Raw genomic sequence first — 12,660 nt, 5'->3', positions numbered from 1 at the left:
CTCTCGGACCTCGGTGTGGGAACTCCCTGCAAGACACAAAGGCACTCTCCATAAGGGGAAAGCCTGGCAGACTTGAATGGACTCCATTAAAATGAGTAACCTTTGTTCATTAAAGACACCATTGGGGCCAGGCACAGTGGCTCACGCCTGTAATCCCAGCATTTTGGGAGGCCAAGGCAGGCAGATTATGAAATCAGGAGACCGAGGCTGTCCCGGCCAATATGGTGAAACCCTGTCTCTACTAAAAATACAAAAATTGGCTGGGCATAATGGCGCATGCCTCTAATCTCAGATATTCGGAAGGCTGAGGCAGGAGAATCGCTAACCAGGGAGTCGGTGAGCCGAGATCACGCCACTAAACTCCAGCCTGGTGACAGAGCAAGACTCTGTCTCAAAAAAAAAAAAAAAAGTAAGAAAAAGAAAACAGCGACAGCTGACTGCAGCTACATGCAACACAGGGAGCTCACAGAGATAAAGCTGAGTGACAGAAGTCACACACAGATGCTGTTCCTTATGTCTCCACACTTTCAAGGAAAAAAGCAGATGAAACTAGTCTATGCTTTCTAGAGACAGCTATTCAGAAATAAAGCAAAAATGAGGCATGAGGGGCTACCTCCTGGGGCATGAGGGGCTACCTCCAGGGAGAGCAGGTGGCAGCAGCTAGGGGTTCGGAGGCTCGGGGGCCCTGCGCTCTACTTCCTGACTGGAAGCTGGTTGCTCAGGTGCCCACTCAGCCATAATACAATGCTCTGAGCACACTTGTCTTGCGCTCTTCTGTGAGTAAATTACACTTCGCAAGAAAAAAGATAAAAATACACCCTGCTGAGGTGGCTGTTGAGGACACAGGTGCGTCCTTGGCATGCGGGAGGCTGAGGGCGTCCTCCCACCTCCCATCGACATGAAAGCCATCACTTCCTTCAAGGGCCACTTGGAGAGACTTGGCTTCCAAACACAGCTGAGCGCAGGCCGGGTGGCGGCCTACAGGCTCTAGTACAGTGCAAACGCACCTGGCACTCCACACCTGCAGTCTCCATCCACAGACCCCCTGACCCATGGCTGGCTCTGCCTGGGAAGCGGCCACTGCAGCACCATCCCAGCAGGAAGGGGAGGTGCCCTCGAACGCTAGCTCCCAGACTGCCCATGAGGCCTGGCACAGCTCCCGTCTACAGGGCAGCCTGATACCACGAGGCACCTACGCAAGGGACCACCAAGGGCTACACTGTGGCTGAAAGCTCAGGAGGACGCTTACAAACAGCAGCTCCCGATGCACATAGCCTGGTGGGGTTGTAGAAATGAAGTCTACTCTGACAATCAAAGACCAAACCCACACTGAGGCCCCCTGCACCAGCAGTGGGGGATCTGGGTCGTCTTGGCCAGTACGCAGGCACGACCACAGGGGGTTCTGCAAGCACACAGGCTCAGGGCCTCTGCTCTCCAGGACAACCCTGGTGCCTCCGTCACCTGCAGCCATCTCCCAGGTGGTAGGCACCGCATGAGTCTGGCACAGACATGTTTTGCAGACTGGTGGGGGCCAGACAGGCCTCATTCTCTGGGGACTGGACTCCACAGTGCCATGAACCAGGCACCGAGTCCAGAGCAGGAGAACAGGCCTGTCATTTTGGAGTTCTGGGCCGTGATGGTGATGGCATGGAGTTCCCTGAATATGAAGCAAGGCAAATCCCAGGACAGCAGGCCCATGCTCAGAATTCCTGGGCTTGTGGCAGCGATCCCCACACAGGGGCAGATGTCACTGTGATCAAGGACAATAGCCTGCTCCGGCATCCAGGCGGCCCAAAGGAGGACTTGTTGCCAGCTGCCTGCAGGCCTTCCCTGTCCCACCATACCCTGTCCCTCCCACTCCCCATGGGAAGCAGAGAAGCCCCTCAAGCACCTGCCCCTGCCTGCTGCTTCCTGGCCTACCTCCGGCCTGTTGTCCTAGCCCCATCACCTCCACAAGACCATGGGGGTAATGTCAGAATCCAGCCGTGGGCTAACCCCCAGGGGCTGCCCCCCCCGCTCTGCTGCCAGCTGCCCAGCACCCAGCCCCACTGTCCCTCACCACACTCACAGGCAGGACCTCCAGGGCCTCAGCACATGGGATCTCCCAACCAGGAATGCCAGGCCCTCTTGTTCCCCCGCCACCTCCTGCTCACCCAGTAGTGCACCAGCGTGTGGAGCAAGGCCCTGTGAACCAGGTAACCTCAGGATGAGGCTCTGCCACCCATCAGGAGGATGGTGTCATGGCCATGGGAGACCAAGCTGCAGAAGGGTCCACAGAGGTAGCCCTGGGACCTGGGCCCACGGGATGGAGGCAGAGGCTCCTCTGAGGAGAGGCCTGGGCTCAATGTGGAGCCCTGGACAGGGTGAGCTCTGCTGAAGGCACAGGCTGACACTGCAATGGCGCCACAGCCATCCCCATACGTTCACTAGGCTCTTCCCAGCAGGCACCTGGCCAGACAGCACAGCAGTCATGGAGGGTAGGGTCACACTGTCTCGGGATGGGCTAAGGGCTGGTGAACCGTAGGGGCACCCAGAAACCTGCCCTTGTGCTAAGTAGAGGCTAGAACAGTGGGGTCTGAGTACCAACGGGGACAAGCCACCTCTGTGGACCCTTCCTGCTGAGGCACAATCTGGACAAGTCACGCCCAAGTGATGTGTAGGAGACAGAACACACACGTGAGCTCGGGGCCCTGAGGGAGGAGACTGCAGGGGCAGAAACCACAGGAGACACTGCAGGGGAGACTGGATGGGGAGATGGCCCTCACTACCATGCCCACTTCAGAAACACAAAAGCACACCGCTGTGGGACAGCATTACACGCCCAAGCCCTGCGCCCCTCCCCCGGCCACTCAGCCGCCATCTTGCCGGCCACATAGCTGTATGTGGCACATCAGGGGCTGGGTCCTCTTGGGAAGAGTCAGGTGCATTGTCATAACCTAGTGAAGGGACACACACGGCCAGGGCTCAGCTGTCAGAACCCCCAGTTCCCAGGGCCTCCACCGGCACGGTGTGTGACCCACCATGCTCATGGCACACGGCTCAGGCAGGAAGGGCAGTGGACAGGGAGGCCCTCCTTGGGACCACTGCCTGCATCTCGGAGCCTATACTTTGTCCCTTTCCCCTCCTCTCAGCAAATGCCCTCACCCCTGCACAGTCTCCCAAGCCACAACCCAGTGCCCTTGTGAAGGCCCTCCCACCAACTTGTACCTGGGCTCACCTCAGATGTCACCAGTCCTGGAGCTCCGGCCTCCTCAGCTGGCACCTCCTGGCTCCAGCTTGGAGCATGAAGGGTCCAGTGGAGATGGTGGAGATGCAGAGGCAGACCTGCCTGCCTCCCCACGACGAGGGGCTGGTCCTGCACACCCTGCCCTTGCTGCGGACCCTCTGCTGGCCCCTTCTGGTCCCCCCACCCCGTTCTGCCACCCAGTGATGGACACTAAGGCCTCCATCAGAGAGTTCCTGACTCCCCCGAAGGCTATACCTGGCTCCCGCACCTTGGAGACCCACCTGAGGAGCTGGTGCCCCTGGGGCAGCGTCTGCAGCCAGGTTACACACTGGCCCCCGTGGCCATCCAGGGTGGTGACCGTTCTCCGCGTCTGCAGGCTCCAGACGTGTACCAGGCCACTCTGAGACCTGTTTCAGACAAGCCGAGCAGGGCGTCAGGGGGCAGAAGGGTGTGCTGAATGCTCTGGGGCCAGCCTGGAGGCTACATTGTGGGATGTGGGCATCTAGGCTGGTAGAGCTAAAAAGCCGACAGCTCTAAATATGAACTAATGGGCAAACTGGCAAAGCGCTCCTCTTCCAGAGAGGGCAGCGGGGGACCCTCAGGAGCCTCTAGGTGTGACTCAGGCAGATCTGCTTCTCTGGAGGTCGGGGAGCCATGCCACAGAAATGCATGCTGGGTGGTCTTGCCTGCTCCTGAGTCTGTAACAAAGAGTGTGCGTGTCCCTGCCTCCCCCAAGGGACAGTGTGTCTGTCTGGTGGGTGCGAGCCTGGGTGACGAGCAGTCCATGCCCCTTGGCCAGCACCCTCAAACAAGTGCTGGGCTCCTTGCTAGGTCACGACCTCCTGACTTGGCCCTGGGTGGCCTGGGGCTGGGGCCGCAGCTACTCACCCTGAGAAGAGGACCGGGTGCCCCTGAGCCTGGGCTCCTTTCCAGAAGTGCAGCGCATGCACCGGTGACTGGGTGCCTCGGAGGACAAACTGGGGGTCTGGAGGCGGTGGCGGGCAGGGGGCCGCCATGCTGGCAGGATGCAGTTACCTGGGCACCAAGGGAGGGCGTGTGAATGACTGTGTCCCTACTCCCATCCTCTAGGAAGGCTGCTCAGGCGCAGAGGTGCTTGAGACACTGCCCCTGCTCAGTGTCCCTGGCCCTCTGCCCCTCCTGGGAGAGGCACCCCTGCTCCCCAGACATTGATGAATGGCCTGTGGCTGCAGAGGCACCAGTTCCCTGCACGGCGGTGAGCCCAGAAGAGAGCACGGAGTTCACCCTTCCCCCACTGCTGGGGAAACCTGGGAGCCCCATGGATGCCAGCCCTCCTCGCACTGTGCCTGTTGGCCTCTGCACTTGACTGGTGCACCCGCTTGGGTCCCATCTGAGCCATCCCTGGGTGGGCACAGCAGTGTCCACCATTCCCTCGGTCACCCTGGCCTCCAGGCCTTCCTGTCCACCACTGGCTGTGCCCTCTGGCTCCCCAGATCCCAGCAGCCACACCGGTGCTTTCCCACTCTGGCCATCGGCGTGCTGGGACTGCCAGTCCTGCCACTGGGCTTGGCTGAGTCCCACCCTCTGTCCAGGCCTCACTCCAGTGTCTCTCTTGGGAGCCACCCTCCCTCCCCACTGGCAAATCCAGTCTCCTTTCTTCTCTCATCCCTGCTGCCACCTCTGCCCATGGCCAGCTCAGGGATCAGGGATCGGGGGAAAAGAGGCATGCAGGGTCCCAGGGGGGCTGCTAGGATGAGCCTTCCTCTCACATCTGCTGGGCCCTGGGCCTGCCCTGCCACAATTTCTAACTGCCATCACCACCCTATGAGGCGGCAGGACCCCTTTTACACTTGGGGAAACTGAGGCAGAGAATAGTCACTGAGCTGCGCCAGGCCCCTGGCGCTGAGGCCTGAAGTACTCTAGGGTTTCGTGGCGCCACTGAAGGGCAGAGTGGCCGGGGCAGAGTCGCCGTGCGGCTCCTTGGGAAAGCTGCCGTCACCAATGAGCAGCTGCTCCCCGGACCACTGGGCCTGTCGGGGAGGCCTGCAGAGCCACCACCCACCCAGAGAGGCTTCCCCGGTCCCTGCCCAGCCCATCCAACCACTCAGCCCCGCAGAGCCTCTCAATGCACCTCAGCCCCACAGCTGGCTGCTCTGTGGGGTGGCCCTGGAGCCAGAAGCGACCAGTTCCACGTCTGTCTGCCTGCAGGCCCTGAGCTGGGCTAAGGCACAGAGGGAAAGGCCAGGAGCAGACCACTGGGCAGCTGGGGTAGCCTGTCACAGGGGGCCTCTTCCACTGGGCTCTGGGACGGTGGGACAGGCCCCGGCCCAGTCACCTACAGCCTGCACACAGGGCAGGAAGGATGGCCCATGGCAGCCACAGCCAGCAGAGGGACTGGGGCCAGTAAAGGACCAGGACAGGGGAGGTGGGAAGGACTCTTCCAGAAGGTGCTGGGTGGGAGGCAGATGGGGGTGCAGGTGCAGAGGCAGGAGTGCTGTGGATGTCTGGAGGTGGCTGTCCAGGGTGTGCCTTCAGTGGCACCACCACCGCCAAGCCCTGCCTCTTTCCTCCTGAATACACGCCAGCCCTCTCCTTACTCTCTTCAGGAGAGGCAGCAGCAGCCCAGCTGGAGCAAAGGTTCAAAACACCCTGAGAAACGCCCCTGCCAAGGTGTCCTGCAGAGTGGAGGGTGGACAGCAGCCAGGGCCTGCACAGGCTGCATGGGGGAGGGCAGGAAGCCTGGGAGGGGCCAGGCAGTGACTCCAGGGCGCAGGTCCACCCTGCCTGGAGAGAGACCTCGGGCAGCCACTCTACCTCCCGACCCTGCCTCTCTCAAGGGGTTCCAAAGACAATGTGGAGTTCCCTGGGATGTCCGTTACTAACTGCCAAGTTCCATTTTTCCTTTTCTTTTTTGAGGGGGATGAGAGGGGTTTCATCCTCTCTCACCTGTGGCTGAAAGCCAACTGACCATGCCCAAACTTGAGAGTGGCTTCCAGGGAGGTGGAGGGACCAGACCCCACACTGTTCCCAAGACCCACCGCCCCTGCTCCAGCCTGGGATGGGGAAGACTCCTGAAGACGCAGCCCGCAGCCGGGCCAGGGGCTGGAACAGCTGCCCTCAGTGGGTTGGCTTGGAGGACAGTTCTCAGAAGCCACCACCTGCTCGTGCTATGCCTGCCAGGTAAGAAAGGCAAGCTAGTCAGACAGACAGGGAGACAGGGCCCCAGCTCCAAGAGGAGCCAAAGAATGCAGACCCGGCAAAAGCACCTCCACCTAGCAGAAAGTCACCTCCACCTAGCAGGAAAGCACTGAGGGCAGGATGGAGGGCCCCTCTCATGACTCCAGTCCAGGAAGCAGAGCCTGACAGGTCACCTCTACACAGGCTCCCCGTGCAATCCAGGCACGGACACACATTGGACACATGCTATGCACACACATACACACAGGCACACACATGCACATGGTGCGCACACACACATGCAAAACCCACACATAGGACACACACATACACATACATGTTCACACACCCATATGTGCACATACACACAGGCACACACAGAGGCACACATTCATATCTATACACACATACACACACGCAGACTCACACACTCAGGCACAGGCACTCACGTATGTGCACACACCTGCACACACAGCACAGAGAAGCACACACACAGACAGCATGGCGGCCTTGGGCGGTGCCAGCCGAAGCCCGGCCCCCACTTGCCACCTGCCTGGGGCCTGGCGGGAGTTTCCAGAACCTCACCTGCAGAAGGCTCATTCTCAGGTGATGAAATCAAGTTCTCCTCTATTGTTTCCCCAGAATTGCAGGGAACAAACCCGTCACGTTGTTACAACAACCAAAACGCACAGGCCAAAATGATGCATCGGCAATTAAGGGCTCCATCATTTCAAGTAATTAAAATAAATGCTTTATTTGAAAACTAATTAATTCTAGCTACATATTTTTCCCATGACAATATCCTAGGATTGCTTGATTTATGACATCTAATTATTCTTTATTAATTTAATTGAGAATCATCACGTTCCCCTATCTTGCCTGGCCCCAGGCTGTGGAGCGAAGGCCGCCCTTGCGCAAGGCCTGTGTGCGCCCAGCCGTCCTCGCAGTGGCCCCAGCCCAGCCCCGGCCCTGTCCTCCTGGAGGCAAAGGAACAGGAAACTTAATTCACAGAGCACAACTTTGGCTTCTGCCTGCTCTTCCAGGTGTCAAAGTGAGCCACATTCTTTGAAAAATGAAAGACAGTCTGACACAATTTGTGTAACTCTTAACAGCCTTTCCAGAGAAGCCACAAACGCCCCTGAAAGCCCCAGGGCACAAATGGACAACAAGGGCATCTGCCTGCAATGTGCCACTGCGGAGGCAGCTCGGCAGGCCCCACGGCTCTCCCAAGAGAGGTCCAGAGCGCTCCTCTGGGTGTGGGGACCAGCGGGCAGGTGCAACTGGCACAGAGGTCCACAGACACTGCACTCAAGGGAGGCAGGGGCAGGCCTGCAAACGTCCCGCTGGCACACACCCGCCCACACCTGCAGGGCCTTCCTCCCTACAGATGAAGCAGGGTTGGGGCAGTGGCTGGAGCCCAAAGACCACAGGTCTCTACCCAAGACATTCTCGGGCTTTTGGGGGTTTATGCCAGACAGGCCTCAGCTCAGCCTGGGCCCCTGCCCTGCCCTTGGGCTGCACAGCCCTGTGCTCAAGTCCCCTAACCCTTCTGTGTAAATTAGCAAAGAGTACCACGAAGTGAGTCAACGTGGGGAGCCACCACCCAGAGAGGCCACTGGCACCACCCCTGCCCGCCCCAGCCCACCAGGTCCTGCCTGTCCCATTGGGCATGTGACAGCACAAGGACAGGCCACTCAGGCTGCTGGGAGTGCCTCAAACAGGACCTTCCGCCCCACTGCATATCTCACACAAGGGCATGGAAATAGCTCCAGCATCCCCGGAGGAAGCTCCAGCCCATAACCAGCAAGACTGAAGACTAGGTCAGCACCCCCTTTACACCAGGATGGACACCCTGGGTGGTCCTCTCCCAAAAAACAACTAAAGATGTTGATAAAAGTTCCTTAAAAGACCAGGCATGGTGACTCATGCCTATAATCCCAGCACTTTGGGAGGCCAAGGTGGGAGGATTACTAGAGCCCAGGTGTTCAAGACCAGCCTGGGCAACATAGGGAGACCTTGTCTTTACAAAAAATAAAAATAAATTAGCCAGGTGTGGTGGTGTATGCCTGTGGTCCCAGCTACTCAGGAGGCTGAGGTGGGAGGATGGCTTGAGCCCAGGAGGTCAAGGCTGCAGTGAGCCATGACCGCACCACTGTACTCCAGCCTGGGGGATAGAGCAAGACTCCATCTCAAATAAATAAAATAAAATAAATAATTATCTTAAAATTTTTTTTAAACACAGCCAGGCACAGTGGCTCAGGCCTGTAATCCCAGCACTTTGGGAGGCCAAGGCAGGAGGATTGCTGGAGGCCAGAAGTTCAAGAACAACCAGGGCAACATAGTCAGACCCCATATCTACAAAAAATAAAAATAAATTAGCCGGGCATGGTGGTGGGCACCTGTAAGTCTAGCTACTCAGGAGGCTGAGGTGGGAGAATCACTTGAGCCCAAGAGTTCCAGGCTACAAAGAGCCACGATCACACCACAGCACTCCAGCCTGGACAACAGAGCAAGAGCCTGTCTCTGAAAAAAATCAAAATCAAAATCTTAAATGCATCACTAAGTTGACAAAAAAAAGTCTGAGCTGCCAGAGGTCAAACACTAAGTGCAACCTCGGGAGACCTGCCAAGCCTGCTATGAGGGCATTTGCTGCACTAGTGACCTGGATTTCCAGCTCTGATGGCCTCTGGGGTGACAAAAGGCAAAGCTTAGGACCCTCCTATGGTGGCTAACCTCTAGGAAAACCCCAGTAGCTAGATGCTCAGTGTTAGGCTGAGCCAGCACTAAACCTACACCCATGGATGCCAGAAACACACCAGTCCTCAGGTTTCAGCCCTAACTCACACCACCCTGAGAGATCCCCCACACCTCAGTCTGTCTTCTCAGAAGGAACCCATCTGAAACCCAGGCCTCAAGGAATTCACTTTAGAAAAAGTCCTAAGAAGTACAAGGTTGTAGTCAAAAATCACAAAAATCAACAAGGAACCATGGCACTGTAAGCGAGAGTCATCAGAGGCAACAGAAAACAGAACTAGATCCACAGAGCAGAGCACTCAGGTATACAAGGCAAGGGTGCTTAATGCTCTTAAAGAAACTGAGAGGGAGCTGCAACTACAAGCAGAGAGCAAGGGAGGTGAAACATCATCACACAGATCAGAAAAGGATCCAACTTGGTGAGAGGTGGTTGGGAAGCAGGAGATGTGTGTTGTGCCAAGGTATTACTCTCCAGACTGTTCACTGATCTCAAAAGGAAAATGTGTACCTTCAATGGAGACATCTGGCTGTCACCACTTTCACCACTGAGAAAAGCTGGCACTGCCAATCATGAACAAACTGGCGTTGCTTATCTCCTGACGTGATGCCACAGACGTGGCACCATCCCTGTGTGTCCATGCCAACAATGCTCAACCTTAATCCAGCCATAAAGGAAACAATCAGACACATCCATACGACGAGACACTAGACAAGACTACTAGCTTGGACTTGTCGAAACGGTCAACATCAAGAGAAACCACCAAAGGAAAACGCCAGGTAACTTCGACATTAAGAGACCAAAGGGGCATGATGACCAAACACATATGAACCTTAGATCCTGGCTCTTAGATCCGATCCTGGATCCAAAAAAGGGGGCTATAAGGGATGTCTGGGGGACCTTTGGGGGTAATCTGAATATGGACTGCAGATAATGGGGTGTTATTAATTTCCTTGGGAAGGATAACCGTATTTTCTGTAAAGAATGTCTTTATTCCACGAGATACATCCTAAAGTATTCAGGGGTGAAATGCTATAATGTCTACAATCTGTTTTCAAATTCTGTTTTCGAAAAAATTCTCTCTCTTAATATCTCTACCCATCTATGTATGAATATATAGGCAGAGAAGTAGCACAAATGTGGCAAAATGCTAACAACTGGTGAGCACAGGTGAAGGTGTACAGGTATTTATTTTACTACACTTGCAGCTTTTCTGTAGATATAAAACCATAAAGGCAGGCTAGAGGGGTGGAGAAAGACAAGTCCACACTAGACTTGTATCCAGAATATCTAAAGAACACAGAGGTCAACAGAATACAAAAGCAAACACCAAAAGAAAAATAAGCAAAAGGCTTGGACAGATATTTCACAAGCAACGTAAATGTCCAATACATATATGCAAAGATGTTGAACCTAATTAATAACCCTGGGAATGCCTGTCAAAACTACAATGTGATATAATTATACTCTCAGCAGATTAGCAAAAAATTAAACAGTCTGTCAAATGTTGATGAAGACAGAGGACAACTGGAACCTTCTACCAAGCTAGAAGGAGCACACACGGAAACGACCACTTTGGAAAACAATCTGGCTCCATCTTGCATGCCGTATGACTCAGCAACCCTACTCTTAGATAAACACCCTGAAGAAATTCTCACAAGTGCGTGCAAAGAGACTCACACAAGAATGTTCCTAGTAGTATTGGGTATAATAACAAAAACCAAAAACAACCCAAACAGCTAGCAACTGCAGAAAGGAACACATTGGGTAAATTCGTATGACAGAATACTCCACAGAACTGAAAACGAATCAACTCCAGTCTTACATGGATGAAGCTCAAAGTCATAATTCTCATCAAGAGACATTAAGGGAGTCAAAACTGAAGTTACAGACAGAAATAAAACGTTCACAACACATGTCTGTTAAAGGATTCATTCTCAGAATTTACTCCTTGACTCAGAATATGTCAGTCAATAAGAAAAAGAGTGTATAACACAAAGTAATTCCAAAAGGCTCAAATTAGAGATGGGCAAAAAGGTATACGGGGCAAACAGAAACAATAAGAAAGGAGGAGTTGAAATACTAATAGCGGACAAAGTTGAATTCCAGCCAAAAAGCATTAGACTTGACAAAGACAGATAGTTTTTAATTCTTCGTTGCAGTTTACAAAATGTACCAGTTTATGGCCAGGTGTGGTGGGCTCACACCTGTATTCCCAACACTTTGGGAGGCTGAAGTGGGAAGATTACTTGAAGCCAGGAATTCGAGACCAGCCTGAGCAACATAGTCAGATTTCATCTCCCAAAACAAATAAAAATTAGCTGGGCACAGTAGTGTAGTCCTAGCTATTTGGGATGCTAAGGAAGGAGAATTGCTTGAGCCCAGGAGTTCGAGGCTGCAGTAAGCCGTGATCACACCACTGCACTAAAGCCTGGGTGACAGAGTGAGACCCTATCTCAAAACAAAACAAAACAAAACAAAAAAACTATATATATATATAATGAAATGGCTGCCTTTTGAGATGGAATTTTTAAAATTAATTAATTAATTTATTTTTGAGATGAGGTTGTCCTATGTTGTCCCAGCTGGAGTGCAGTGGCTATTCACAGGCAGGATCATAGCTCACTGCAGGCTTGAACTCCAGGCCTCAAGCAATCCTCCCACCTTAGCCTCCCGAGTAGCTGGGATACGGGCACAGTGGGGTGCTCCACTAGAGATGGAATTTTAGAATAGGATTTGTTTTGTCTGGAGCATGGTTTAAAATACTGGATTGTTGGGCTCTTGGCTAAGGACAGAGTTCTCTATGATAACTGGGAAAAATGTGTTTACTGAGAGCCGTGTTGATCTGATAAAGAGAACTTTAAATTGAAAATGGAAGGGAAAGGAAAAAAGTGTCCTGATAATATTATAAAATCAATTGCTCTGGAATGATATCAGATACAACAGCAAGAACAGTACTGGGGGAGGTGCCCATTAAGGCACAGAAGAATATATCATGGAAAAGAGTCATAAATAGAACGTATAGCTTCAGCTGTCTTGGTATCAATACACAGCACATGCATTAGTTTGAACTATACAAAATTGCCATTATCCAGCTGTTTTTGACCTACAAAAATGGTGACCTCATATGGTTCAACTTAATATTATAGAGTGAACTTGAAATTTTAACTCATGGTAATAAATACCAGCTAAGAGTATCACTAAGATTTGGAGGAATGAAACTTACAACTGGAATTTGGCATTTGAGAAGCCTAAGAAGACATCCTTTAGAATGGGAGATGACATTGTGCTATACGCATAGAAATCCACAAAGGTGGGACATAGCCCTCTATAGAGTTTTGGTGAAGTTAAAAGGAGAAAGGGGCCGGGCGCAGTGGCTCAAGCCTGTAATCCTAGCACTTTGGGAGGCGGAGGCGGGCGGATCACGAGGTCAAGAGATCAAGACCATCTTGGCCAACATGGTGAAACCCCGTCTCTACTAAAAATACAAAAATTAGCTGGGCATGGTGGCACACCCCTGTAGTCC

General features: G+C 53.6%; 1 protein-coding gene across 2 annotated transcripts in view; it reads right to left on the bottom strand.

Moving 5' to 3' along the window:
- Positions 1–12,660, bottom strand: part of GNB1L (guanine nucleotide binding protein (G protein), beta polypeptide 1-like) — a 69,797-nt gene that overhangs the window by 29,436 nt on the left and 27,701 nt on the right. For both annotated transcript variants that reach the window (XM_011958671.1, XM_011958672.1), the window contains exons 3-4: positions 4,115–4,261; positions 3,508–3,633 (exon numbers count right to left, since the gene is read on the bottom strand). In XM_011958671.1, coding sequence (XP_011814061.1) covers positions 3,508–3,633; positions 4,115–4,242 — 254 coding nt within the window. In that variant the 5' untranslated portion in view covers positions 4,243–4,261. The remainder of the gene's footprint in view (positions 1–3,507; positions 3,634–4,114; positions 4,262–12,660) is intronic.

Source organism: Colobus angolensis, unplaced genomic scaffold (assembly GCF_000951035.1).
Source record: "Colobus angolensis palliatus isolate OR3802 unplaced genomic scaffold, Cang.pa_1.0 Scaffold471, whole genome shotgun sequence".
Taxonomy (NCBI): Eukaryota; Metazoa; Chordata; class Mammalia; order Primates; family Cercopithecidae; genus Colobus; species Colobus angolensis.
Note: the sequence above shows the minus strand (reverse complement) of the source record. Positions and strands in the feature narration are given on the sequence as shown.